This window comes from Desmodus rotundus, chromosome 8 (genome assembly GCF_022682495.2).
Source record: "Desmodus rotundus isolate HL8 chromosome 8, HLdesRot8A.1, whole genome shotgun sequence".
Classification (NCBI taxonomy): domain Eukaryota; kingdom Metazoa; phylum Chordata; class Mammalia; order Chiroptera; family Phyllostomidae; genus Desmodus; species Desmodus rotundus.
Window position 1 is genome coordinate 134931404 of NC_071394.1, and position 25533 is coordinate 134956936.

A 25533-nucleotide genomic window follows, 5' to 3' on the forward strand; every position below is an offset into this window, starting at 1 on the left:
CTCTGGGCAGGAGCCCAGTGCGCCCAGGTCCCCGCTGCTTGGTGGCCCCCCTGCCTGTCCCCACGACGTGGCTGCGTACAAGGCTGCCCGCGATTTGTAATCACATTTACTTGATGTGCTGCTCCGTTCGGGAAAGGATAATTATGTTACCTCCATTTATCTAGTTCATTTGTAGGAGAATTCGATTGTGTTTCTATTCAAAACTTGTTTTCAAATACCTTTTATTAAAAATGCCCTTGGTTCTTGACGAAAGCTCATGATAGAAAGTGTGAGTGGACGGTTTTGTAAAGCGTGCTGTGAAACGCGGGCACGGGAGCTGGAGAATCCGCGTCTGCGGTGCAGCCACTGGGGACGTGGCAAACCCCGTGGGACCGGCCACTGTGTGAGGGGAACTGCACGACGTTCTGTTCATCTCAGAAGCTGGGACCTGGAGCAGGTTGCAGCCTGCGTGTGTCGCCCACGAACCCTGCAGGGGGGAGAACGTTCGCAGACACAGGTGACGGCGATGCGGTTGGTGGCGGCCCCCTGAGGAAAACGGGCCGTGTGCCTGTCCCTTGGCTCTGATCTGATGGACGCTGTTGTGTCCCAGAAGATGTCCAGACTGTTGGGGACGACATGGAGGCTGCATGTGACCCCCATCGCCTTGCGTGCTGGTGGGCGATACGGAGACGGGCCAGAGGCACCTCCCCATGTGGCTCCGGATCCCAGGCCCCCCAGAGCAAGTGACCCTCCTCCTACCTTAGGTTAGCTCTTCCTTCCAAGCTGCCACGGCCGTTCCTGGGGCACACAGGGCAGCCCCACCGTCTCACTGTTTGACAGGGAGGGTGTTTTCAGTGGCGTGGGACAGCAGCCCCGAGTCAGTGGTACATAGGACAGTACGAGGAGCCCAAGGCTGAGCGGGGTTCAGCTACCTGAGGTTCGGTGCTGGCTCAGCTTCTCTGTGGTTTTTGTTTCAGTTTTTTTCCGACTTTTCCCTTTCTCTGCATGTTAGTTTCAGAACAGGCACAACGGGGCAGCCACTGGTGGCCGGCACGCCCACCCTTGTCCTCCCTTCCTTCCTCTGAGAAGCCTCGGATTCCCTCTCCCATCCCGGTGGCCCCGTGCCGACCGCTGCTACACCCATCACCTCCAGGGGGACTGGTCTGAGACAACGTGAGATACTCTGGAACAGGGAGTGAGGGCAGGATTCCTGGGTTGTAGGGACAGTGTGGGGCAGTGGAAGAGAGGATGGCCTCACGGAGAACTGGGCTTATTTTAGGAATAAAGGGGGAGAAGGAGGCACGACAGGTGACCCCCGTGGTCGGCACGCCTTGCGTCATTGCGTGCTGTACGAGCCTTGGAAAGCAATGAGACGCAGTTTCGTGAAAGTAACCGCAGTTACCTGCGTCTCTGCCCTCATATGTCACGGAAAAAAGTGGTCTAAGAGAATATACGTGGGTGTCGTCTGGAGGAAGGGCATCGCAATGAGCAGGGCGGCTGCTACTCTGGGCTGCCTCGGCTGCCAAATGCCCCTGTCCCTCGGGGAAGGAGGACAGCGGGGCCGCCAGTGGGAACTCTCCTACACACGGAGTGTCCGCCGGGGGCTCGTGTGTGGGGCCTGCCTGCGGGCTCAGTCCACCTGGGCCGGGGATTTCTGGGAGAAGAAAATGTGTCTTAACAGAAAGAAGTGATTTGGGACTGCACTGTACTTCAGAGTGGGCAAGTAGTTCATATATTAAAAAAGGAAAAATGAAATGAGGTAAAACTGGGGTCCAGTTTCTCTGAAAGCTGAATGGCCGTATTTTCATTTCAGTCTCATTTTTCTAGAAAGCAGTTTTGTGATAGAAATGGAAAGGCGGGTTTCCCGTGGTTGCAATTAAGTAGAACTGGATACACTGCTGCAGCATGGGGGGGGGGGGGGGGACACAGATGTGACCCCACCCCGCTCTGCACACATCACACAAGTGATGGGTGAGATGCCCCGCCTCCCCGTGTGGGCGACGCTGAGCCCGGGCTGGGCACGCTTTGCGGAGCGGCTTTCACTGGAGGTGGTGCGAGCTTTTATCTGTAAAGGAATTTTCCAAACAGTGTCTTCTGAGTGAAAGTGATAAACCCGCTCGCTGCAGCTGATTTGCATACATAATTGAAGGTGTGCGGGTTACTCCTTTTTCATAAAACCTCCTGTGACTGGGAGCGAGCCAGCACATCCGCCTTCTCTGCCTGCACGCGTTTTAATTAGCACTGAGGCTCATGGGATGCTCACTGGTCTGCATGTGATGAAGAGTTATTTCTCGCTGGAAGGAGACACTTCTTCCTCGGCTACGGCAGCTCCTCCCTGTGGACGTGAAGTTGTGCGTAATTGAGACCAGCGTCTGCCGTCCTCGAGGAGGACGTGGCCGTCAGTTGCGATCTCATGACTCAAACGACGCTTGGAAACAGCAATCTGTTCTGCGTGCCTGCGTCAGACGCCTACACCGAGATGCAAAGACACCGGGGGCTGCCGCCCAGGGCAGCGGTGTGACCGCGGACAAAGCAGGGGGCGCTCTGCTAAGAAGGGGACAGGTTGCCACCTCCATCCTCAAACCTGGAAAAACACCCTCGAATCCACACAGGGGAGCGTAGGGAGTGAGGCATCATCCCCAGCCCTGTGCCTGTGGGGGAGGGTGCGGTTTTCCTTGGCCGGGGGTCTGAAGCTCGTTTTCCTTGCAGCGAAGCCTCACTGGGTGCAACTCATCCAGGACGTGGAGGCCGCCATGCAGGACGCTCTGCGCTGGCAGTGCCGGGCCAGCGGGAAGCCCAGGCCCTCCTACCGCTGGCTGAAGAACGGGGAGGCCCTGGTGCTGGAGGTGAGGCCTGCCCGGGAGCCCGCCCTTTGCCCCACTCGGGGGGACGTGCCCAGAGCCTTGTGCCGGGGGGTGTGGAAAACCCGGTCACCGGAGCGGGGGGTCCCAACCTTGCATTCCCCTGGGAAAGGGTGATCTTTGTGAACTCAGCCTGTGAAAGGACAGGCCACTCACTGTTTTGGTCTGAAACTAGACAAGGACTTCCTTTAGTCGAGTGTAGAATGTATCGCCCTTTCTCCCATGTGGCACCTGGCCCGGCCCCTGGAGGTAAACGTGTGTCTCACCTCCTTGCCTGCTCACCCGAGTGTGTGTTTTCCCCGTCACTTCCTTCTCGGGCCACGTGGGTTCTGCTCTCTCTCAATTGTGTGCAAAGTGACCCCTTTCCTTCACATTTCCATGTGATGTTCCATGCTGCCCCAAACCCTTCCTGAACGGGTGCTTCCCAGAACTGTTTCCAAACACACAGGATTCATAATGTCTTCAGATGATTTTAAAAATGGTGAAAACCTTCCCGGTTGCCGCAACGGAAGCCGTGGCTCCTTGAGTCCACAGGGTCAGCCACGAGGGAGGGTGAAGCGGCTGCCACATTTCACCCCTGCCCGGTCACGTGTCTCAGGGCCCGCTTTGGCCCGAAGGGTGTTGGTTAGTGTTTCCAGTGTGGCTGTTGTGTTAAAATCACTCTCCCGTTTCCAAGTACGGGAAAGTGTGAGTTTCCGGTCAGATGGTCTGGTGGTCTCAGGAAACGGAGGAGGGTAGCGTGAGACCCCGCTGGGCGGTGCTGTTCGCTCTTCTGCTCAGATGGTGTCTACGTTTGTGTGCGAGACGTTCTTGTTCCCGTCTAGGAGAGGATTCAGATAGAAAACGGCGCCCTCACCATAGCGAACCTCACCGTGGCAGATTCTGGAATGTTCCAGTGCATAGCGGAGAACAAACACGGGCTCATCTACTCCAGCGCCGAGCTCAAGGTCGTGGGTAAGATGCGGCTTCTCGTCTTACTGTTATTTCTCTCAGATCCTCTGTTTTGCTAGCAGCAGAAATATGCACTTTCACATTCCTGTGTCTAACAAGGTTCCTAGAGTTTGTCGGGGTTTCTGACCAAGTCCACATACAGCCCATGACTTCTAAGGAGAGCAGGGGTCATGGCCAGGTGAACCTGCAGCTGGGGAGCCGGCAGTGGCAGTGGCAGTGGCCTCCTGTCCCCACACCGCTGTCACACGGAGGGGTCCCCTTCCAGGGAGTGTGTGACTTCGGTGTGCTCTGCCGCTGGGCCACCAAAGGACACCCCCAGTTCTAGGGGGTCACTTACTGGTCTGAAAGGAGCTGCCTCTTCTTGCGTGAGGCTGCCGGAAACAGCCGGGCGTGGTGCAGCGTTAACTAGAGAAGGCTTGGCACCTGGAAGTCCGAGCTTCCCTTCTTCCTGCGCTTCGGGTCCCGGAGAATAGAGAATGTGTCATGTCATGTTCAGGCGATTGGCCAGAAAAGCACTTTCCATGGCAAATGGCTGAAAATCCAGCTGCAGCTGAGAGTCCAGTACCGTACGGCATGAGTAGGAAGGGAAGAGGGAGGGCGGGGAGAAAGGCAGGAAGAATGGGCAGACTGCAGGTCCACGCACTGGAAGTTAATCTTTGGATCTGAGCGCAGCCCGATCCCAGACTCACAGGTCACCGGCATTACCGGGCACTAAATGCTGCTCCCCATGCGTTTCCATTACCGCAGTCCAGGGACAGAGGTGGCTTTCTTAATGGCTCCAGTGGAAGCCACAGGACTGCCTGTCACCGGCCCACGGAGCCCGAGTGGGCCACTTCTCCCTGCTGCCCCAGTCTGCACGTCCTGGGGGCCAGAAGGAAGGAGGGTCCCGATGCATCTGACTGGGCCATCCTCAGCTGGGGACGATGTGGTGGCCAGGGGCAGTGACTGGGCACATGTTTGGTCGCTGTAGTGGGTGGGGGAGGGGGCTGCTGGCTGGTGCTCCTGGTTTTTGTGGGTGGAGGCTGGTGAGGCTGCCGGGTGTCCTCCAGAAGCTCCTGAAGGACAGCTGTCCTGGCAAACGACCCAGCCCCAAAGGTCAAGTTCACCTTGAAAAATCCTGACTTAACAAAAGCAGGCCTCTCAGCCCCACTGTCTGGAGGACAGAAGGCACCCGGCACCCAGGGGTGACCCTCAGCTGAGAAGCTGGCCTGGGGAGAGGAGTTCACACGTGAGTCTCAGGTCCAAGTGCGGCTGCTGTCTCGTGTCAACCTAACCGTATGGACGTGATGCGTCCCTGCCCTACACACCGCATGGCCTTTTATTTATTTATTGGGGGGAAAATGCCAGATACATTTTCTTAATGATTTCATTGACCTATACAGGTCTTTTTGGCTCCTTTCAGTAAAACCGATTCTCTCAGAGTCGTGGTTTTCGAGGCGACAACCTCTGGACGTGTCTTCTGTACGGACAGTCTGCAGACAGAGTAGCCCGTGGCACGGTCTCCACGCATTAAACATACGTCACGTTCCCTGGGATTCGCGGTGAGGCAGCCTTGGGTGGTCTGGGGGTCGCAGCAGGTCCCTGACTTGCCCCCGCACTTGCAGTACAAGGGCGACTCACCAGGGACGTGTGATTTCGTTCCGGCAGTCCCTTGCTACATGTGACGGACCTGCAGGTGCTTCCGGACTTGCGTCCCACACATTGTCACAGACTTAGCGTCAGCTCCTCCTGTTGCAACTCCCTGTAGGAACGCGGGTTGCGATGCGCTCCTCCGACTTGCAGGCTCGCGTGGCCGCTTTGTGCGACATCTTGGTGACCTTTATGTGGGAGAAGAGGACTCAACACCCAGCCTCCGTGTACAACACAGCGGCCAAGGGCCTGGCCCTGGGCCACAGGCAGCTGCCTCAGTGACACGGGGGAGACCCCTGTTGTCCTCTGATAAATGTTTTTAAGTTTTCTAAACTCAGGGTAGAGCGACCTTAAACTTCCTAGTAAACAGTTGCAGTTTCCATGTGAAGTCGCTGTCGCGAGGGTTAGAAGTGGGCGGAAAACCCCACACGGGAGCCAGCGTGCGGCTAAAACTGTGTGTGGTGCCCCCGTGTCAGGCAAACCTGCCCTGGAGCGCATCCGTCACCCAGAAGCTTCACAAATGGCCGTCCAGAGCCAGCTGTGAAGTGTGCGGGACGCAGACCCTTCGAGCCAGGTGTTGAGCGCTCCTCCTCTCTCCTCTTCTTCCTCCCTCCCCAGCTGCGGCCCCCGACTTCTCCAGCGCGCCCATGAAGAAGCTGGCCCAGGCGCAGGTGGGCAGCGAGGTGGCCCTGGACTGCCGGCCCCGTGCCTCACCCAGGGCCCAGTCCTCCTGGAAGAGAGGCGAGGTGGCCGTGCAGGACAATGGAAGGTACTTACCCCGCCCCCCACAGAGAGACCTGTCACCCGAGAACAGCCCAAGAGCCATTCTAGTTATTCAGCCAGCACCTGGGTTTGCCGGGGAAAAGCACAGGGACGTCCCGGGGTGGGGAGTGAGTGAGGTGTACCGTTCACGAGTCCAGGTGCGGGGAGGACCAGCCGCTTGGCCCCCAGAGAGCAGGCGCTGGGGAGAGCTCAAGTGGAGGCAGCGCCCTGTGGGCTGGGGGTGCCAGGAGCCCGCCTGCTGGGAGGAGAAGCGTGTCCTCCCTCAGCCATCGGCCCTGCCCTCCTGTCTGGGGTCCAGTGGCCGGGCCTGACAGTGTCCCCTCAGGGCCCCTGACTCTATTTTCGACCAGGTTTCCCTTATTTACCCTCAACCTGCCACAGTGCGTGGTGCACGGGAGGGAAAGGTGTTTCCATACGACACGGGGTGTCTCGGAACCGTGTCAGTCAGGGCCACGTTGTTCTGTGACCCGCTCCCGACGAGAGTCGTCCGTCTGCGGAACCTGCGAACCTGTGGCTGCAGCCCCTTCTCGCCTGCCCCCACGCAGAGCACTCGCGGCAGATGGGTTCCCCTCCCTGCCGCGGGCGAGGCTCCGCTGGGGTGATGAAGGGGTGCCGTTCTGAAGCTCATTTTGGGGACCAATGAATTCACTGACGTACTTGAAAATACAAGGGAAGGCGAAAGTTCTCGACAGGGCGTTTATATGGCCAGACTGAAAACTCATCGGTTCCTTAGGGTTTCTTCGTCGTCGGTGGTGGTGGTTTTGGAGGTGAACTTGGGTTTTTCAGTGAATAAGAGACTTACGATGAATACGAAAGCTTTCTCCAGCCTCACAGGGGGTTGTTGGTGGCAGGTATGTGTTTGATTAAGTCGATATGTAAACGTATCGTGTGGGTGTGTACAGCTACACAGATAAGTGTCTGTGCCTCTCCATCTGTCTGTCTACTGTCTGTCTGTGTGTCTGTCTGTGGTTTTCTATCTATAGTATTCAAAGCTTAAACCAGAAAAGAACATCCGAGAGCTGCATGTCTCTGTCGGGCCGCGCAGGCTGCTGCCCACGTGCCCCGTGTAAATCACACAGTACATTTGGGTAATTACCGTCTTCCTGGGCCGGGAGCATTTATTGCAGCACCGTGTCAGCTTTGTAATGGGGATCTCAGTCGCCGAGACTCCTCAGTTACAGAACGGTGTGGGAGAGACCGGTGTCACTGCTTTGAAGTGGTGAGCACCTCTCCAGCCGAGGTAATGAAGGGATTAGTTCCGGGCCAGGTCTCCGAAACGCTGCCACTCGGCATAGAGAAAGGGCTCGGCGCACAGATGGCGCCTCCTGCCCTCCCCGCACAAGTGCCGGTCACTCCTTTGCAGATAACTCTGAGTGCCAGCGGTGTGCCGGGCACCATTGGAGACATCCAACTGCTGTTCTCAGCTTTCCAGGGCCTGAGAAGGTGACACAGGGCTGTCCCCGGGGACGCTCAGTTGGGGACGCTTAGTGGTTCCCCGTGAAGGCCGGCTTTCCGGAGAAGGCAGCATCCCAGGGAGATGGGAGGGTGCCGAGGCTCCAGGACAGGCTGGCCTGGGCATCTGAGTGACGAAGGCTTCCTGCCCCTGTGTGGACGGGCTGTGGGAGGGTGCGGAGGACTGAGCGGGGTCTCACTGAGGGACCTGGCTGCTGAATTGCCAAGTCTGGGCCCTCGTTCCGCAGCCACCGACAGCAACAGAAGAAGTCGAAGTGGCAAAGCCAGATCAACCTTCTGTTCAAAACACCACAGAGGTGGCGGAGGGGGTGTGTGTGTGGAAGGGGCTGGGGGCCCCAGTTAGCGGCAAACTGCAGCCTGAACTAAACAGAAGGCGGGGGGAATACAGGGAGGCAGGGGGGCCCTTGAATTGGCAGCACATCCGTGCCGATCTGGTTGAAGATTTGAATCAAGAAGACAGGGTGAGTCCTCAGCGTCCCTCTTGGGCTCCGGAGGGCAAGTGGGAGACCCACCGGTTCAGGCAGACAGAGCAGGACGAGGCACCCAGGTCACAGCAGACTGGTTGGCTGGGCTGGAGCTGCCCCTTGGAGACCCAGCCAGACGTCTCTGTGCACCTACAGGCTGACCGAGTCGGGGACTCGGGAGCGAGGCCCGATCCGCAGGTGGGATGCCGGTGAGCAGGTGGGCGGTGGGGGGGGGGCACCAGGCCCTGGATGATGGAGTCGTCTTGGCAGGTGCCGGTCAGCACACGGGGCTCAGGGCAGGGTGTGCCTCTCCCCTCGGGGCTGATGGAAACTAAACGCAGAGCGGAGGAGGCCGGTGTGTACGGTCCCGTTCACGTGACTGATGGTTACAGTTTATAAGCGATGGGTTTATTGTCAAGCTAAGTCAAAGGTCCGCGTGACTCACCTGGCGGACAGACGGCCTGAACTGTGACATCATGGGCATCAGTAGGGAGCAACGGTGTGTTGTTTTGTTTGGGGTTTTTTATTATTATTATTATTATTGCTGCTTTGTATTTTCTCTGTCACTGAAAAGAAGGGACGCCTTCCTCCCTGCAGGGAGCAAGCTTTCTGAGCCACGCAGGCCCTTCGCTGCTGTGGTTGTGCCCCCAAACCCACGTTCTCAAGACTGGAATTAACCTGGGAGGGTTTCCCTCCTTCAGCGAAGTGAAATTGAAAAAGGCCCCAGAGAATGCAGACGGGCACGGTACACAGGAAGAAACGGCCCAGTGGCTCGTTTTAAAGAGTGTTTAGCTTTTCTGTGTTGCTTACTAGTATTTAAGACGCATTAACCAATTATTTCTAAAAATGGCGCTTTCCCTTGAATGCTGTCCCCTGTGCTGGTGAATGTTTTATTGCAGTGGCCTCAAATTGCTTCATGGTCTGTGCAGCATTTAACACTATAGACAGTTAATTGCTTTTAAAAGGAAGAAATAGTACACATTTTCTCCAAATACGAATAACCATGATGCGGACCATGTTTTAAAAATGTAACCAATTCTCAATATTTTTTTGCATATAGTTAGAAGTTGGCTTTTAAAATGCAAAGAGCATTATATGCTGTAGGACTTTATTTCTGTGACATTCCTGGAAAAGGCACGGCTTTGGGGACAGAAAAGAGCCATCACTGCTTGCTGGGGCAGAGGGGCAGGTAGGGGGGTGCCCACTGGGGCCTCGGGGGTTTGGGGCGAGGGGACAGTTCTGCCCTCGGCTGCGGCAGTGTGCACGGCCTCACTCGCGTGTTAAAACTCCAGGGCCGCACACGGAAAAGGTGACTTAGGCTCTGAGGAGACACCCTACTCTCCTTCCACAAGAGCGTACACGCAGTTCTGCCCCCACCCCCTTCCGATTCCACGCACAGCCTCATGAGAAAGCTCCCAGCAGGGCCCTTTGCCTTTGGGGAGGTGTTGGGCCATCTGCTCGGGGAGGTCACTGGGGGCAGAGTCTGAACTTGCGCCCATCAGCGGGAGACGGGTCGGAGAGACCAGCTGGCGCTGTGACCGCCTGGCACTCCCGGGAGGGCCCCCACCCCTGCTGCTGAGGCTCTGCGATGGAGAACGAGGGTCTGTCTGCAGAGCAGTTTCTCTCTGCATCCCTCCCTGATGCCTCACAGTTCTTGGCTCCCCTCTCTGACTCTCTCATCTCAGAGGAATCTGCTTTTCCTCACACATTCAAGTCACTGCTCCCTGTCCTTCCACCCCCTCTCGTCCCCTTCGCCTCCCTCCTGTGCCCAGCTGCCCCTCCCGATGACGAGTTTGGGTCAGTCCAGCCTCAGGCACACGGCTCATAGCTCAGTGAGCCCTCCTGACCCTTCACTCCCGGTTTATCTCCAACTGCTGGCCTGTCCAGAACAAGGGAGGGCTGTACATAGTATGTGTCAGGCCCCTGCGTCGGGACCCAGGTCTGGTTGGGTGGAGATCAGTGCCCTGTCTGCAGGGAGGTACCCACGCTGTCCACTCGCTCCTCCCACCTGCACTGGCAGCACACGTGAGTGAGAATCAGCACCAGCCTCCCCTGCGTGGGATGCGGGAAACCCGGCCATCAGTTGTACTGAGGTGACCGCGGAGTTCCATGCACTGGGACACCTGGGAAGAGAACCAGGGTGCTGTTAGCGATGGCCTCCAGGAATCTGGACACTGCCACCTGTCTGCAGTGGAGGTGTCCACAGGGAGCCCGTGGGGAGACCAAGGAGAGGCTGTGTCCCAGCCCTGAGCAGGGGGTGGAGAGGGGAGCAGGTCCCTGAGGAAGCAGGGACCTCGGAGCTGCGTCCAGAAGGGTCTGTGCAAGCGAGCAAAGAAGCGAGAAAGAAAACGCCATCTGGACCAGTGACTGCATAGCCCAGAGGGGAAAGGGGGTCTCTCCCCTAGGTGAGGCCAGGTCAGGGTCCCACACGGTCACAAGGGTGAGCAAGCCCAAGCTGAGTTCTCCCTCAGACAGACGACTCCAGCCATCGAGCTGGGAGCTGAGCCACACCTTCCTGTGGGGCCCTCAGCTCTGGAAGAATCCCCTCAGGCAACCGGACTCACAGGGAGGGGGTGTGACTCCTCCTGGGGGGAGAGCACTCGAGGGGGACGTGCCACGGCTGCTGTGGGGAGCACAGCCTGGCGCCCACTGGAGGCAGGCACGGTGCACAGGTGGGCTAGAAAGATACGTAGGGTGTCTCAAGGAAGGCTTCCTGAAGGAAGTGACTTTGGGCAGAGAACTGAAAGGTGAGAAGCCCCGGGTCAGCCTGAGAGCTGGAAGAACCTCCTTCCAGGAAGAGGTGCAGGGGCCAAGGCCTGGGCAGGGGAGAGGGCTGACGTCCGGAACCAGGGGGAAGCCAGAGGACAGGAGTGTCCCCGACACCGTGTGCAGAAGGGCCCTGAGAGGAATCGAGGGTGAGCCGGGCAGGGTCCAGGCGTAGGGTGACCGTGATAAAAACATGACTCCGTTGGAAAGGGAATCAGCAGGCGGGGTGGCGGGGGGCGGGGGGGGGGGACACGCTGGCTGCACCAGGGTCTGGCCAGGCGACTATTGGCTGCGGCATAGACGGTGGGCCAGAGAGACAGGAGGGCTCCAGGAAGCTGGGAGGGGTCAGCGGCTCAGCGGAGGCCGGACCCAGGGCGACGTGGAGGGAATGGCGGGGGGGCTGTGTGTTTCCCCGGCAGCGCTGGGCACACTTGCAGCTCAGATGCGACGCTCCCTGCCAGCGGTCGCACCGGGTGGTGGGATGTGCCTGAGCGACACCAGTCCCCGTGGGCTCTTCGGTTTCAGTCTCCACGGGACGGGGCTCCTCCTCGCTTCTCTGCTTTTCCAGAACACGCAGGGTGTGGTAGGAGCCGCAGACACCTGTGGAAGAGCACTCACCTCAGGCTTCCCGGCACCTCTTCCCACGCACCTGCGGTTTTCTTACTTAACTTACTGCTCCTATTTCTCAGAAACACATAAGATTGACTTTTTCAGAGATTTCTACTTGAGTCTTCCTGTCAGCAGTAGGGATGTGCTGTTCTAGTATATTTCCCCCTCCTGCAGCTCTCGGCTGAACTTGGGGTGGACGGACGCAGGGCTGGGCCGCGGCATGTCCGACGCTGGAGTTATCCGTGACTTGTGGCCCGTTGTGTGCGTTCTCTTTGTTGTCACCGAGTTGGATTTCTTGCTTCCTGACGACCTCAAAGAAATTTGTTGTGTAATTTGGCATTTTCCACCCCCTGATCTTCTCTGTGATATTTTCTAATTCTGTCTTAACACAGACGTCGTGGCTGGAGCGGTTTCTGTGGGAGGATCAGAGTGGTTGACCCTCGTGAGTCTGTAAACCCGAAAAACTCTATCATTGAGTTTGAATGCGAGAGAATCGATTTTGTTTCGGAAAAAACGTTTACCCAACCTTTGACACTCAAATGCTAAGGAAAGAGACGTCTTAAACTTTGACTTTGATTTTATTAGGCACTTAAGTTTTTATATTATGTGTTAATTTACTTAATTGGGAAATCCATAGTATTTTAAAAGCAACCGATACAGTCGATGCCCGAGGCTGCTTTAGGGAGAAAGCCCACCCACGGTCCGCACCCTCAGTGGAGGCCCAGAGCCTGCCGCTCACCGACGAGCCCACTAGACAACCCATGGTGTCCGAGGGGGCAGCGGCCGGGGGGCGCACACGTCCTCTGGCCACGGGGTGCCGGCCTGCCCAGTGGATGGCGGGGCGCTGCGTGGAGAGGATGCTAATGCGGCTCCCGAAATGCAGTGCCTGGCCCACAACCTAAGGGCAGCTTTGAACATGCAGAAACTCAGAATACTTGAAAAACAGGTGATAGACCACCTTTCTTTTAGCTAATGTTCCGTGAATGTGTTTTTAATAACCTTGAAGTGGAACTTATTTCAAGGTCGTGTCCTGTGTCGGCAGCCTTGGGGGCGGAGAAGGAGCCGCTGGGCAGATGGAGAGAGTCAAATACATAAGGAGTCGCCTGAGCGAGCATTCAAGTCCACGTCCTCTTAGCAGGGGCGTGGGGCTCGGCCGGACCCGGTCGGGAGGGACAGGACTGCAGCTCTGCACGGAGTGGGGACAGGGAAGCTCAGGTGGCCGGGCTGAGCGGTTCCTCAGGACGCGGCGTGATGGGAACCTGCCACCCCAGTCCCACTTCTGCGGCCATCGCCGCTCTGTTTCCGTTCGAGGTGGTTTCTAGGGAGCCTGTCACCAAACGTGAGTCACCATAGAGGAAAATCTCACCAAAGCGCGTCTGGAAAGGTGGACGCCGAAGCACCTGGGACAGAGAGGCTGCGCAGGTCACCGGGGGTTGTCATTGCTGCGTGAGGTGCCGACCCACCCTGCCCTGGCCGTAGGCAGCTGGCCCTGGAAGGGTCCCACCTGTGGTCACCGCCGTGCACATAAGCGCCCGTTCTGCAGACAGCGTCCCCGACGTCTCCAACATCAAAGGCGCTGTGTCCCCGACGGTTAGAAAGGACGACCAAGATTGTAAAAAAGGCCCTGAAATGGTGACAGGTGAAAATGGGGACCTTGGGCTGGGAATGGTGGGGCCAAACCCTCCGCCTTGCAGGAACACACCTGGCAGGTGTGTGTCAGACAGAAGGTGAGAAGCGCCGTGTGCCTGGTGCCAGCTGCAGGTGGCTGGTGTCCCCAGGAGTCGAGGACCATGGCTGAGAGGACACCGAGGGTGTTACATAGAGCCCCTCAGCAAGGGGCAGGGACGGCTGGGGGCGTGGGGCTCAGGGTGACCTTGGGTCTCTACGGCCGAGGTCTCAGCGCAGCAAGTGCTGGGACAAAGGGGCCACCGTCATCTTCATTATCACCGTCACAAGTCAGCTCAGAGGACCCGGCTTGGAGTGCTGTTTCTCAAAGTGCGATCCCCGCCAGCCACAGCGACCCTGGGAACTTGTCAGAAATGCACCTCACTGGGGGGCCGTCTAGGGGTGGCCTGGGGTGGGAGTTGGGGAGCCCTGCAGGTGACCGGTGCCCAGAATGTCTGAGGAGCCCCGTGAGGCCTCCAGGGTCCAGCCCTCGGCTGGGATCGGACGGGGGGCCTGGGCTCACAGCCCTGCCAGGATGGCTGGGGCAGAGAGGTCCTTGACACGAGACTGGTGTCGTTTGCCAAAGAAAGGGGAGTCAGTTCTGAGCAGCCCAAAAGTGTCCCACTCCTGCCGGGGTTCCCTGTTTGGGGACAGCGTCGGCTGGTACAGCGCACCCTGGCAGTGCTGTCGCAGGTGAGCTGCATCCAGGGGCCGCCCCAGACTGACGGGCCTCTGACCCTCCCCAGAGGCAGGGTCTGTGCAGCAGGGGAGCTGGCCCCGCGTGCCCGGTGCCGCGCCGGCTCCTTGCGTAGCGCAGGTAACGAAGCTGGCGTTCCCCCCAGTGGATCTGGCTCGTGAACCCGTCACAGGGCAGAGAATAGCAGTGTCCGATGTGGGGTCCCCTCGGACCGAAGTCAGTGCTGCTTTTGAGGTTCGCTCTGACTACGTGGCTGTCGTCCGAGACGGGTTTCCTCGTCAGGATTGCTTTTACCACCTCGGGTGTTTCTAATCACGGCAGGTTGTCTAGTGCCTACGGGTTTGGATGTTTCAAATGGGCCGTTGCCTGGTCCCTAACAGTTTCATAAAACCACTGAAACTAGAAATAGCCTGTAAGGGGCCTTTCAGATTTCAATTCACTTTGGAAACAACCCACTGAGTCGCTGTCATCATGAATTTGGTTTCCAATGTGTCTCTCACGATGGGCAAGCTCTTGAAAGGTTTTGGGGAAGTCACGGAAACATCCCTTTGTTGCTGGTGCTCTTACGGACGAACATGCAGAACTGTTCGTGGGCTGCCAGAGGCGCCACGTCCGTGTCTCGGACCCCGGGTGCCTGTCCGGTGCGGTGTGTCCAGCAGAACAACAAAGCCGAGTGTCGGTGGCCTGGTGCTCACCCCCGCAGGGTCCCCGACTGCCGGACCGTCTCTGCTGTCTCACTTGTCCTTGAGATCTTCTCACCCATAAATTACGAGGCTGACGCTGCCGAGTTTACAAGCGGAAAGCCCAGCGCCGCAGGGCGGCTGAGAGAATGAGCCTTCTGACACCCTTCTCCTGGGAGTGGAGCGGCCTGCAGGCTCCCTCTGACCTCGGGACATTACCGCCTGGCGTCCGAAGTTCTCCTGCGTTTCACTGACTTCTGTTTGCCCTCTGCACCTGCCATCATCTCCCCGTCACACCTGCGTTGTGGCGCTTCCCCCACCTCCGACTGTAAGCGTCTGTCTCTTAGAAGACGTACTCGGCGAGTGGAGTCCAGAATAGCCGTGTAGCTTCCCACCCAGCCGTCCGGTCACAGTGAGCCCATCCCCACCCGGGGGCGGGTGCCCACGACTTCTCAGGGAAACGAAACCAGGACACAGGTGAGCGTGAGGAATGGCTGTTGAAGGAATATGCATGTACATGCACACGTATAAACATGAAAAACCTCATGTGTATATTTTTGGTACATGAACTCAGACGAATTGCGACACCCATAAAAACCTAGCCGCAAATGGACGATGCTCGGAGAATGAGTCGCAGGCCTCCACGCTTGCCCTGCGTGCTCAGCATCACCCCCGCCTCGCACCACGTGGCCCCCGAGCTGGAGGCAGCCCTGGACCCTCGTCTGCACTTACCTTGTCTGAACGCTGGGCTGCAGCGTTCTGAGGAAGTCCGCCATCAGCCCTTCGATAAAAATGACTCCTTTCAAACCTGTGAGCCGGACGGGAAAGGGCCTGCTGAGCATCAGGCCCGTGCTGTGGGTCCTGCAGATGCCGGGAAGTGAATGGGAGGGGAAATAGGGAAGGGCGGCGACGAGGGGCAGTAACAATTCTCGGGTGGGGCTGTGGACCCCGGCAGCCTTCCTCCTCATTCTTCTCCGTTTGAGCGACGCCTTTTCTGAGAGGCTCTCCTGCCCCCTGTTTATCCCCCGCCCGCGTCCGAGAGCGCGTCTCACAGACTACAGATGGGAGCCCACCTGGGTACCTGCGGAGGGAGGGATGTGCCACCCGGGGCCTGTGACCCCGGCAGGTGGGCTCCTGCCTGGCAGCACCCAGCACATGGAAGGCGCCTGATGACTCAGATGCCAGAACCGTACGAACCGGGAGCTCAGCTTCTGCGTGGAAGCCCACGGCGACCAGGTCAACATTCTCCAGCAAAGTCTGGTTTTTCTCGGCTGGCACGTGCCTCTCCCCAGTTCCTGATGAAAGGCCAGCAGATTTCTTATTTCTCATACACTGTTTCCGATTGAAGGGAAATAGTCTCATACCTACTTTCTGTTTTGTCCAAACCGCCACACCGTGTGTTTTTGGGAAGTGTTTCACACTTACCTGACGAAAGAATCTCCCAGGTCAGGTGTAACGTCCAGTAGCGCTGGGTGAGGTCCTGGCGGGCGTGGGGGGAGGGGGGGCAGGTGCGTGTGGAAACATTGTTTCATTGTCTTTATTTCCTGAAGGCGACAGCAGGTTTACTGGCCTTAAAAGTGCTCACCTAAGGCAACACTTCTGTTTAAAACTTGCTGTGTGTTTGGGAGGAAATCTTAGTACCATGCATTCACTGGTCTAATTTACATTTCCTTTAGAATTTCTCTTTTAAAAGACGGAGGCCTCAAAATAGCCAACGTGACCAAAGCTGACGCGGGGACATACACCTGCTTTGCGGAGAACCGGTTTGGGAGGGCCAACGACTCCACGCGCCTGGTCGTCACAGGTGGGTGTTCACGCGGCGTGCTGCGGGGCGCCATCCGGGAGAAGAAGGGGTCTCAGCGGGCTGTGCCCTCTGGAGATTGGGGGGGGGGGACCGGTGAGTCACGGAGAGAAGGCGTGGAGACCCAGTGAGAAGAACTGCCCGGCTTGATACACGCAGCTCAGGCAGATTTAGGAAAAGGAGAGGGACCGGGAAAGATGCGGCCAGCAGGTGGGAGGAAGCTGAAGGGCTTGGGGAGGCAGGAAGCGGCAGAGGGAGTGCGCGGAGGAGGAGAGGAGGGCAGGGGGCCGAAGCTGCTGCTGCTGCTGCTGCTGAGTGCATAAAGCCAGAAGAGAGGGAACTGGGGAGACTTGTGGGAGCCTTGATGGGGGCGGATGGGCTTCAGGGGCTGGGTTGGGGGGGCTGCCAGAATGGATTGAAGAGCGAAGGAAGCGTAGTCAGCATATTCGACTGACTGTTGCAGACGGTTGCTGCAACATGGGCCACGGAAATGGGGAAGGTGGAGGTCAAAGAGTTTAATCCACGCAGACGGCGGGGAGGCAGTGCCCGTGAGGACCTTCGCCAAGGGGACAAACCCGCGAATGAGCCCGGCAGCCTCGTCTCCCCCCCCCCCCACCAAGCCTGCTCGAACACCCGGCAGGCTCCCGGCGCTTGAGTCTGGCTGTGATAGAGCCTTCTCCCTTCACTCCGAGTGAGGGCGGTGGTGGGTCCTGTTTCTGCCGCTGCGCCTGGTGTCCTGTGTCTGGTGTACAGATGTCTGTGTCCTGTAAATTCAGGCCTCCCAGTTCCTTTACGGGAAGGTGTGGGTCCCAGGAAGTATCCCGTAGATGCGCGTAAAACCGTCTGTTAACCTCAAAGAGTTTTATTGTATAGACGGATGAGCACATGTGTGTGCATGTTCAAATGTACGTGCACTTAGAGCATCACACATGTGTGCATGTCCGAATACACATGTGACTTAGCACATACGTGTGCATGTCCAAACATGCATGCTCTTAGATGACCAGTCTGCCTCTGAAAGTTGCTTTCGTCAAAATAAAAAGGTGATGTTCTGCCCCAAACCTTGTCGCCCCCCAGAGCCCACGCGCATCACAGTGGCACCGCCCGACATGGATGTGGCCGTGGGCGAGAGCGTGCTCCTGCCCTGCCAGGCGCAGCACGACCCCCTGCTGCGCGCGGTGTTCACCTGGTACTTCAACGGAACCCTCGCGGACGTCGGCGGGGGCGGATCCCACCTGGAGAAGGTCGGCGGGGTAAGTCGTGCGCCCTCCTCCTGCTCCCCGTGTGTGTGTGTGTGTGTGTGTGTGGCTCGGGCGCTGGTGTGTGGAGAGGCCGATGATGACACGTGTGGGCGGCTCCAGAAATGTCTGTCACCTGCGTGACTCAGGGCTCCCGGGTCTGTTGGCACTGAAGGGAGTCATCGGAATCACCAGAGAGTGAGCACATCTGCTGTGACCTAGAAGTGCAGTTTCAGTTAAACCTGGCGTCCGAGACCGCGCCATCCCTGACGGTTCTGCCGATGGTAGCTCGTGGAAGGCACGGTGTCCGCACACTGTGTCTATCGTCCAATGACAAGCTCACGAGGAAGCGCCTCGGTTTCAGTGAGTCCCGCCTCCTTCACAGCCACTCCCGTGACGGCACCGATGTGAGCCAGACGTTGCCATTTGCCAGGCACACAGACCGAGGGTGGGAAACGTGTTTTTACCTGCCCTGCGCCATGGAGCTGGTGAGAGCTGCTGTCGAGACTCAAGCAAAACACAAATGCCCTCCAGTGTTCCCTTGGCTCCTCCTCAGTGTCCAGTGGGTGAGAGCGTTGTCCAGACACGCCAAGGTTGCAGGTTCGATTCCCAGTCAGGGCACAGGCAGGAGCCAACCAATGACTGTATCAATGAGTGGAACAGCAAATTGAAGTTTCTGTCTGTCTGTCTCTCTTTCTCTCTCTCAAATCAATCGATCAGGAAATAACTTTAAACAAAAAGAATTCCTATTTCGAGGAGGGATTGAGACACCGGAGAACCGCGAGGCAGTGCCTGGTGTCGGTGATGCACCGCCTCCCGGTGGCTTCGTTCTCCCGGCCGAGACTCCGTGGTGCACAGGGGAGCGTGGGGTCTGTCCTTCAGCCAAGACAGCGTGGCAGACAACTCAGCGGGACCCGTTGGACCGGGGTTTCTTACTAAGTGTGTCTGTGGATCTGTGGGCATATTGAGGTATCAGAATCACGTGCAATGCAAAGGATGATGGTTTCCTGGGTTCTGTGAGCCGGTCACAGAACCCATGGTGGAGCGTCGCTGAACCCCAATTTATAGCCGTCGATCACGAGTACTGGCGACAGTGGACACTCGTGGTCACTCGTGGTCGGTGTCTCAGGGTGCAGCGCTGAGCCATTTGCTAACCAGTGGGGCGTGGCGCCCCCTGCAGGCAGGTGGTGTCAGAACCAAAGTGAGTCCCAGGTGCCCCATCGTGTGGGGGTGTGGCCGGCTGTGAGGGGCGCTCACGTCTGGTTGGTGTTGCGCTGTGGGGTGTTCTGAGTGGGTCGCAGTTGGCGGCAGAAGGGACAGTTATTTTCCACGCTCATACATCAGCGCGTGACCTCGTTTGGAAGCAGATTTCTGCAGGTGCAGCTCAGTGACATTGAGGTTGACCGCAAAGGACAGACCCTGGCGCGATCTGACCAGTGGCCCCATGCAGAGAGGGCAGCAGGGAGCAGACACAGAGAGGAGAACCCCAGGGACACAGACACAGGGAGTAGGCCCCATGGGGACCAGGCAGTGGCGGGACCCGCGCCCCCTCGGCCAAGGGGAGCCAGGGCCAGGGAGCTGGATGGGCCGAGGCGGGTCTGGCCAGAGCTCAGGGCCCTGGTCCTGCAGGGGCAGGAGGGTAAGTCCTGTGGTGTGGAAGCCGCCCAGTGTGCGGTCCTTGTTAGGGCAGCTCGAGCACCTCACACAGCGGCCTTTTTAGATTGAATGTGTTGGGGTGGCGTTGGTTAGTGAGATTGTACGGGTTTCACGGTGCATCCCCACAATGCACGGTCTCTACACTGCAGTGAGCGCTCACTCCGCAGCCCAGTCTTCCTCAGTCACCAGGCTTCTGGCCCCGACCCTGGGACGGCCCTCCCCACCCCCTTCCAATCCCTCCCGCACCGGCACACGGTCGTCTGCGCCTGTGGGTGTCTGTCTGTCTGTCTGGTTTGTTCATTGTTGCTTCCAGTTTTATATCCCATGCATGAGGGAGATCTTAGGGCTCTCGACACTTTCTGTCCTGGCGGCGAAATCGTCCTTCCCTGTGGCTGATGTCATGCTGAGCAGTCTTCGAAAGGGAAAGGAAGGGGAGACGCTTGGAAACTGGGCTGCGGGGAAGTACAGCGTCTGGCTGACTCCGTGTTGCATCCTGGTTTCCCTGATTGTTCCGACCGAGTCAGAGCTGTTACGACTGGTCCAGTTGTTCCAAACTGTTAGCATTTCTCTCGCTATTGCATGAAACGCCCTCTTGAAGGTTACCCGCCTGTGTCCTCTGCCAGCTCCGACTCCTCACTCGTGTTTGGCCTTCACCTGTCCCTGGCGAGAAGGGTGCATGTCACCTGCCTGGGGGCCACGGTCCGCTCTGCAGGACACCTCACCTCTGACCCACCTCTCCCCCAGCTTTGACCTTGGACACAGAAGCTGACTTGAAACCCAGGTTTCCTTCACTGCGTCCTGTACTGGATCTAAATTGCTGATGCTGTTGATCAGGCACGAGGCCCTCCATCCTAGCGGGCGCTGGGGAAACACGGGAAGGACCCCACACCCAGCGTCGTCGGAGGAGGAGCAGGCGTGGAGGCAGAGTGAGACACCGCGTCTGCAGGCGGAACGCGCAGCGAAGGGTGTCTGAGGTTCGCCCGTCACTCCGCTGCCCCTGCTTGGCTTGGGTCCACACGAGGCCAGAGCTGCCTCTCAGAGAGAGAGGCGTCTGAGACACGGAGCTTCACGACAGGCCCACACCTATCCATTCCGGTCTTTCTCTGAACGCTCGTTGGTGCTGGGAATCTTCTTACAAACACGCGCCATCAGCGATCAGTGTTCTGCCGCCACGTGGCACAGGGGCCGCCCACAGCGGCTTCGCCTCCGGCACGGAGCATTGAGCAAAGTGGTTTTTGCTGCATCGGACAGAGTCGCGGGACAGCCGGTCCTGCTGTGTGGGCGCCGGGGTCCTGACCAGCGTCACTGAGAAGCCACTCATGTGCCTCACGGTGCAGCCACTCAATGTGAGCGTGTTTGGGGTACAGGCACTGAATTCTGCATCTGTCCCCACAGTCGATTGTAGAATGTTTCAACTCCTTCAAAAAGAGGCCTCACGCCCCTGCCTGGATGCCCCCCTCCCAGCTGTAGGCGACCTCCGCTCTGCGTGTGTCTGTGTATTTGCCTGCTGGTCGTTTCCTGTCCACATGGTCTTCTGTGCCGTCAGTGGCCTTGCCTTGGGGTCGAAGGCAGACGGGCGCACGGGGGGACCAGCGCCGCCACGAGCATGCTTTTGCTGATGGAGCTCAGGGGGCAGGCGGGGAGGTGCCCTGCCGTCCTGAGACTGGAGGTCCCTCAGCCTGCCGTCTCCGCAGTTTCAGAGGCCACGGGTTTGTCTGTGATGTCCCTTCTCTGCTGAGTCTAAGAAGAGCTGTGGGTTTTCTCGTTGGTTCAGCTCTTTTCTTCCTGTTGGGATGGAGCCGTGATACTCAGCTCTTCGGGGCTGACCGGCAGCGAGCCGGCGGGGCTGGCCTGGGTTGCACTGGGCGGGGGGTGCTCGCCTTTTTATCATTGAGTTGCAGTTGTTATGCTGGCTGAGATGTTATGCTCCAGTTTCAGAAAGAAATTCATTCACTTTTCAAGACATAACATTTTATTACACCACTTAATTGATGTGAACACGGACAAGGAAGCGAAGGATGAACGGTTCATTTGGGGCAATTTAAAATGTGACAGTTGAAGTCAGGAACTTTCTTATTACAGTAAGAACTGTGATTTTTAAACTGTGTTTCTTACACTGACCTTAAAATTTTAGAACATGCTTTTTACCAGAAAATAGTCCAATGACCGTCATCCTTCACACCAAACCTAGCTTCTGTCTCCTTCGGTGAAAGTGGGCGATGAGAGGTGTGCTCCTGGGATGCGTCGGGACGGCTGTGGGGCTCCCCAGTCTGCGGTTGAGGCCGATCAGCGGTTCACACTCGGCTGCTGAGGGGAAGGGGGGTGTCCAGGCCAGACTTGGGGGTTTTTCCGTTCTTGTTGCTATCACTCAAAACAACCCTGCAGGGCGGAGTGTTGGTGAGCAAACCCCCCTCGCTCACTGTTGGCCCTTCGGCAGATATGCCGGGGAGCCGAGGAAAAAGCCGGGGCGAGGGACCTCCTCATGCACAGCCTGACCCCCAATGTGGCAGAAGGGCAGGGAGGGGGGCCCACAGGGGGTGCACACCCAGGTTTTGCAGCAGGGGCGGCAGTGACTTCCCTACCCATGTGTCCTTCCCAACGACAGGCATGCGCCTCTGCAGGGGACACTCTCAGGGAGGGGGCGCCCCGGTTGGACTCATGCGAACGTCCCGTCTTCTTAGGTAACGAAACAGCTTCCGGAGTGGCTGCCCCGTCCACACGCCCACACTGCACCCCCGGCGATAACAAGGGCAGTCGCCCCACGCTGGGAACAAGACCTCGACGGCCCCGTTTATTCTGGGGTTCCTGCTCGGGGCCTGTGCCGGGTGACGTCACTTCATCTTTACCCAGTAAACTTCCTGCATCCGTAAAAACAACCTTCCGCACGTATAGGTGTCTGTCCCCTGACTGGGCTTCACGCCCTAAAGTGGTGATCACTCGCTGGAAGCTTCTGGAGCGAATCAAGCATGGCTGCACGCCCGCTGCACCGAGAGACGACGGCGTGAGGGTGGGAGCCCCTGGAAAAAGACCACCACCAACAGGTTTTCCTGAGAGAGGCAGAAACGGAGGCGGGTGTCCTGGGTTTGGTACCTTTTTCACTTACGGATTCACCCACCCCACGTCGCCATGTCGGCACCTGAGAAGTAACCACTGGTTCCTACAGTCACTGTTGAAATCCTGTCTCCCCTGAGGTCGGCCCGCTGCCTGTCTTCAGGAAGGAGGTTTGGTTTGTTCACCAGCGGGCGACGCCGTGGCTCTCACCACCGGTCACACCGAAGGTGAAGCAGCAGAGCCGCGTGCCCGGAAGCGGCTCGCTCGGCTCCAAGGGCGCGGAAAGCCCTGTTCCCGTCCCCTGTGCCCAGGTGCCTCCAAAAGAGCTGAATGACCCGGAAAGAGGAGGGACTGTCGGTGTCACTGCCTCGGCAGAGTTTAGCAGCAACATTCCTACTTCACTGGAAATAGAGGTCCCCGCAGACACCACACTCCAGCCGCTGTGAGCGGACGGAGCCCCTAAAACCTGAGCACTTTCTCAAGGGGCAGCAAGCAGGGAAGATTCTGCTCGGGGGTAAATTTCTGAATAACGCTGAAGAGGAGACGGAGGACGGGGAGAAACAACGTTCAAAGTGGCAGCAATGAAACCCCAAAGTTGAGTTTCTGGATTATCATTTAACGACAGCCGTCGATCACCTCACATCTGCCCGCAGCGGGGGCATGGCCCGTGGGGCGGGCCGCCTGAGGGTTGAGGCCGCGGTCACGCAGCTCCCCTGCCAGAGATGGAAGGGATTGCCTCAGAGCCAGCAGCAGGACCCATCTGTCCACAGGTGCTAGAAAAACTGAGTCTCACTCTTTTCTTCATAAATAACATAAATGCAGTTGCTTCCTCTTCTGCGCCGGCTTAGAGATGATCCCGCAAGTGATCACGTTGAAACGGCTGTGCTTTCTGAGTCGTTCTGTTTCAGTCCCCGTTTTCACTGATGAGCGAGACTGGCCTGCAGTCAGTCACTCTGTGAATGCGGCTTTACGTTCTTCTGAACGAGGACCCGTTTGAGGCTGAGCTTTGAGAACCAAGCACATGGGCTCCGTTACCTGGCACTCAGCTGCCAGGAGCCTCTCGATGGACAGCTGGTCCCTTTGGGGTTTGAAGCACTTTAATTCCTCCGTGTGAGGGGTGCCTGTCGACGGTGCCTACGTTCTGAATCCAGCGGCATTTGGTGTGTAAGCCCCGGTGTGGCTGGACCACGGCAGCCCCTGCCCTGCGGCCGCCTCTCCCCCCAAGACTGACAGGCTCCCCCTCTTCTCGGGAGGATTGCGCAGAGATGGGGCACGGAGAGGAGAGGGAGCGGGTGCTGAGCGTGGGTATGCGGACAAGTGTCGCCTGGTGGAAGGAAATAAACTCTGAGACTGTAATCCCTGCCCACGTTCACTTTGGAACCGTTAATGCCCAGAGGCGCGCCGGCCATCCGGCCCCTCGGCAGGCCGGCTGGGGTTTCACCGGCTCCGATGTCCACACATTCCGTCAGGTCCGTCTTCCTCTGTCTCCCCCACAGTCTCCTCGTGGGGTGCAGGCTCCGCCCTGGTGGGGGGCTGCCCACAGCCTTCAGGGTGCTCTGCGCTTGCAAAGCAGAAGTGTGTGTGCTCATTGAGTGTTTGCCCAACAGAGCTCGTCGGGCGACGTGCTGATCAGAAACGTCCAGCTGAAGCACAGCGGGCAGTACGTCTGCGTGGTGCAGAGCGGCGTGGACAGCGCGTCGTCGGCCGCCGCCCTCGTGGTCAGAGGTAACCATCCACGCGCCCCCGCTTCCTTCCGGTTTCACGTCTTACCGGAGCCTCCCCGTGCGGGAAACTCCGGGATGCGGGGCGGGGGGAGGGGGCATGGGAGCACGCAGGTTCTGATACTGATTTGTGCCCCCCGCGCCCCCGAGAGCGTGGCGCTGTCGGGGTGTGTGTGGATTCAAAGGAATGACACTCTCGGCTCTGCCCTCACACCATCTCCGGGTAACACTCGATCCATGGCCACTGCCTGGCCGGTATGAGCTGTTGTTCATGCAGCGGTTGTGTGTGCTGTGGAAGGGAACGGTGACAGTGTGTGTGAGTGTGTGGGTGCTTGTGTGTCTGTGTGCCTGGTAGTAAGCCAGGGTTCTGTCGCCCAGGATACCCGAGGTAAGTGGTCTGAGCTGCTGTCCAGGTGCTGATTTGCTCCTGGGCTGGACAGGGACCCTGGCCCCAGAGAGGAAAGCAGCCCAGGCAGCTGGGACACTCGAGCCCTCGCAGCGAGCGGGCGGAGGGGCCGGCTGCACAGCCACAGGAGAGGACGCTGCATGTGGAAAGGTGGGGGAATCCTGAATGGGGGCCTCAGAGCTGGTGCTGTGTGTGGTTGTAGGGTGCTCTGACTTCAGAGTTACTGCCTCACGTTCTGATTTACACTCTAACCACAGAAATATGTGGGTTGGGGGGAGGGCAGGGTGGCTTTATTACAGGTGAGTGGGCTTCTCTCAGGTGCTTTTGAGATTGGGGGCAGTTGGAGTTGTGGAAGGGGCCCCGCGATGTGTTCTTCCCTTTGGTGAAGGGGACGATGGGGATGGACAGCTCCCCACCGATGGGTTCCCGCCTCCTGCAGGTTCCCCCGGGCCCCCCGAGAATGTGAAGGTGGAGGAAATCACAGACACCACAGCCCAGCTGTCCTGGAAAGAAGGCACCGACAACCACAGCCCCGTCACGTCCTACTCCATCCAGGCGAGGACCCCTTTCTCCGTGGGCTGGCAAACTGCCACAACAGGTACAGGGGGCAGGCGGGTGCCGCCGGCACCGAGCAGCGCACCGAGGGTCAGCACCGAGAGCCTCGGACCCTCACTCTCTGACCCGCCCCTGTGCAGTGCCCGTGCTCCTCGACGGGACCACCCGCACAGCCACTGTGGTCGAGCTGAGTCCGTGGGTGGAGTACGAGTTTCGGGTTGTGGCCAGCAACAAAATCGGAGGTGGAGAGCCCAGTTTACCCTCAGAAAAAGTAAGAACTGAAGAGGCAGGTTAGTGTTCTGTTTCCTGAGTAACGGGTTGGCAGGTCTCCGGGGTGTGGATCCCATGTCCCTCAGTGCCCAGGCCAGCAGGGCCCAGCGGCAACAATCCGTCATGGCGATGACCCTACCCCCTCATGGCAGGACTGGGGACGGCCAGGTGGCATTTGTCAGAGGCAGTGTGACGTGTCCAGGAGCCCTGTGCGCTGCAGCGTTCGTTAGTGCACACTGAGCGAGCACGGTTTCATCACTTGGGGTGACAGTCGCTCT

At 58.4% G+C, this 25533-nt stretch overlaps 1 protein-coding gene across 1 annotated transcript in view; it reads left to right on the forward strand.

The window, feature by feature from the left end:
* The window catches only part of CNTN3 (contactin 3), a 126881-nt gene that overhangs the window by 85813 nt on the left and 15535 nt on the right, over positions 1-25533 (forward strand). Inside the window, exons 9-16 of the mRNA XM_053929776.1 lie at positions 2689-2825; positions 3665-3794; positions 6039-6189; positions 16234-16361; positions 17436-17611; positions 23911-24028; positions 24870-25028; positions 25126-25275. Of these exons, the coding sequence (XP_053785751.1) occupies positions 2689-2825; positions 3665-3794; positions 6039-6189; positions 16234-16361; positions 17436-17611; positions 23911-24028; positions 24870-25028; positions 25126-25275 (1149 nt within the window). The remainder of the gene's footprint in view (positions 1-2688; positions 2826-3664; positions 3795-6038; positions 6190-16233; positions 16362-17435; positions 17612-23910; positions 24029-24869; positions 25029-25125; positions 25276-25533) is intronic.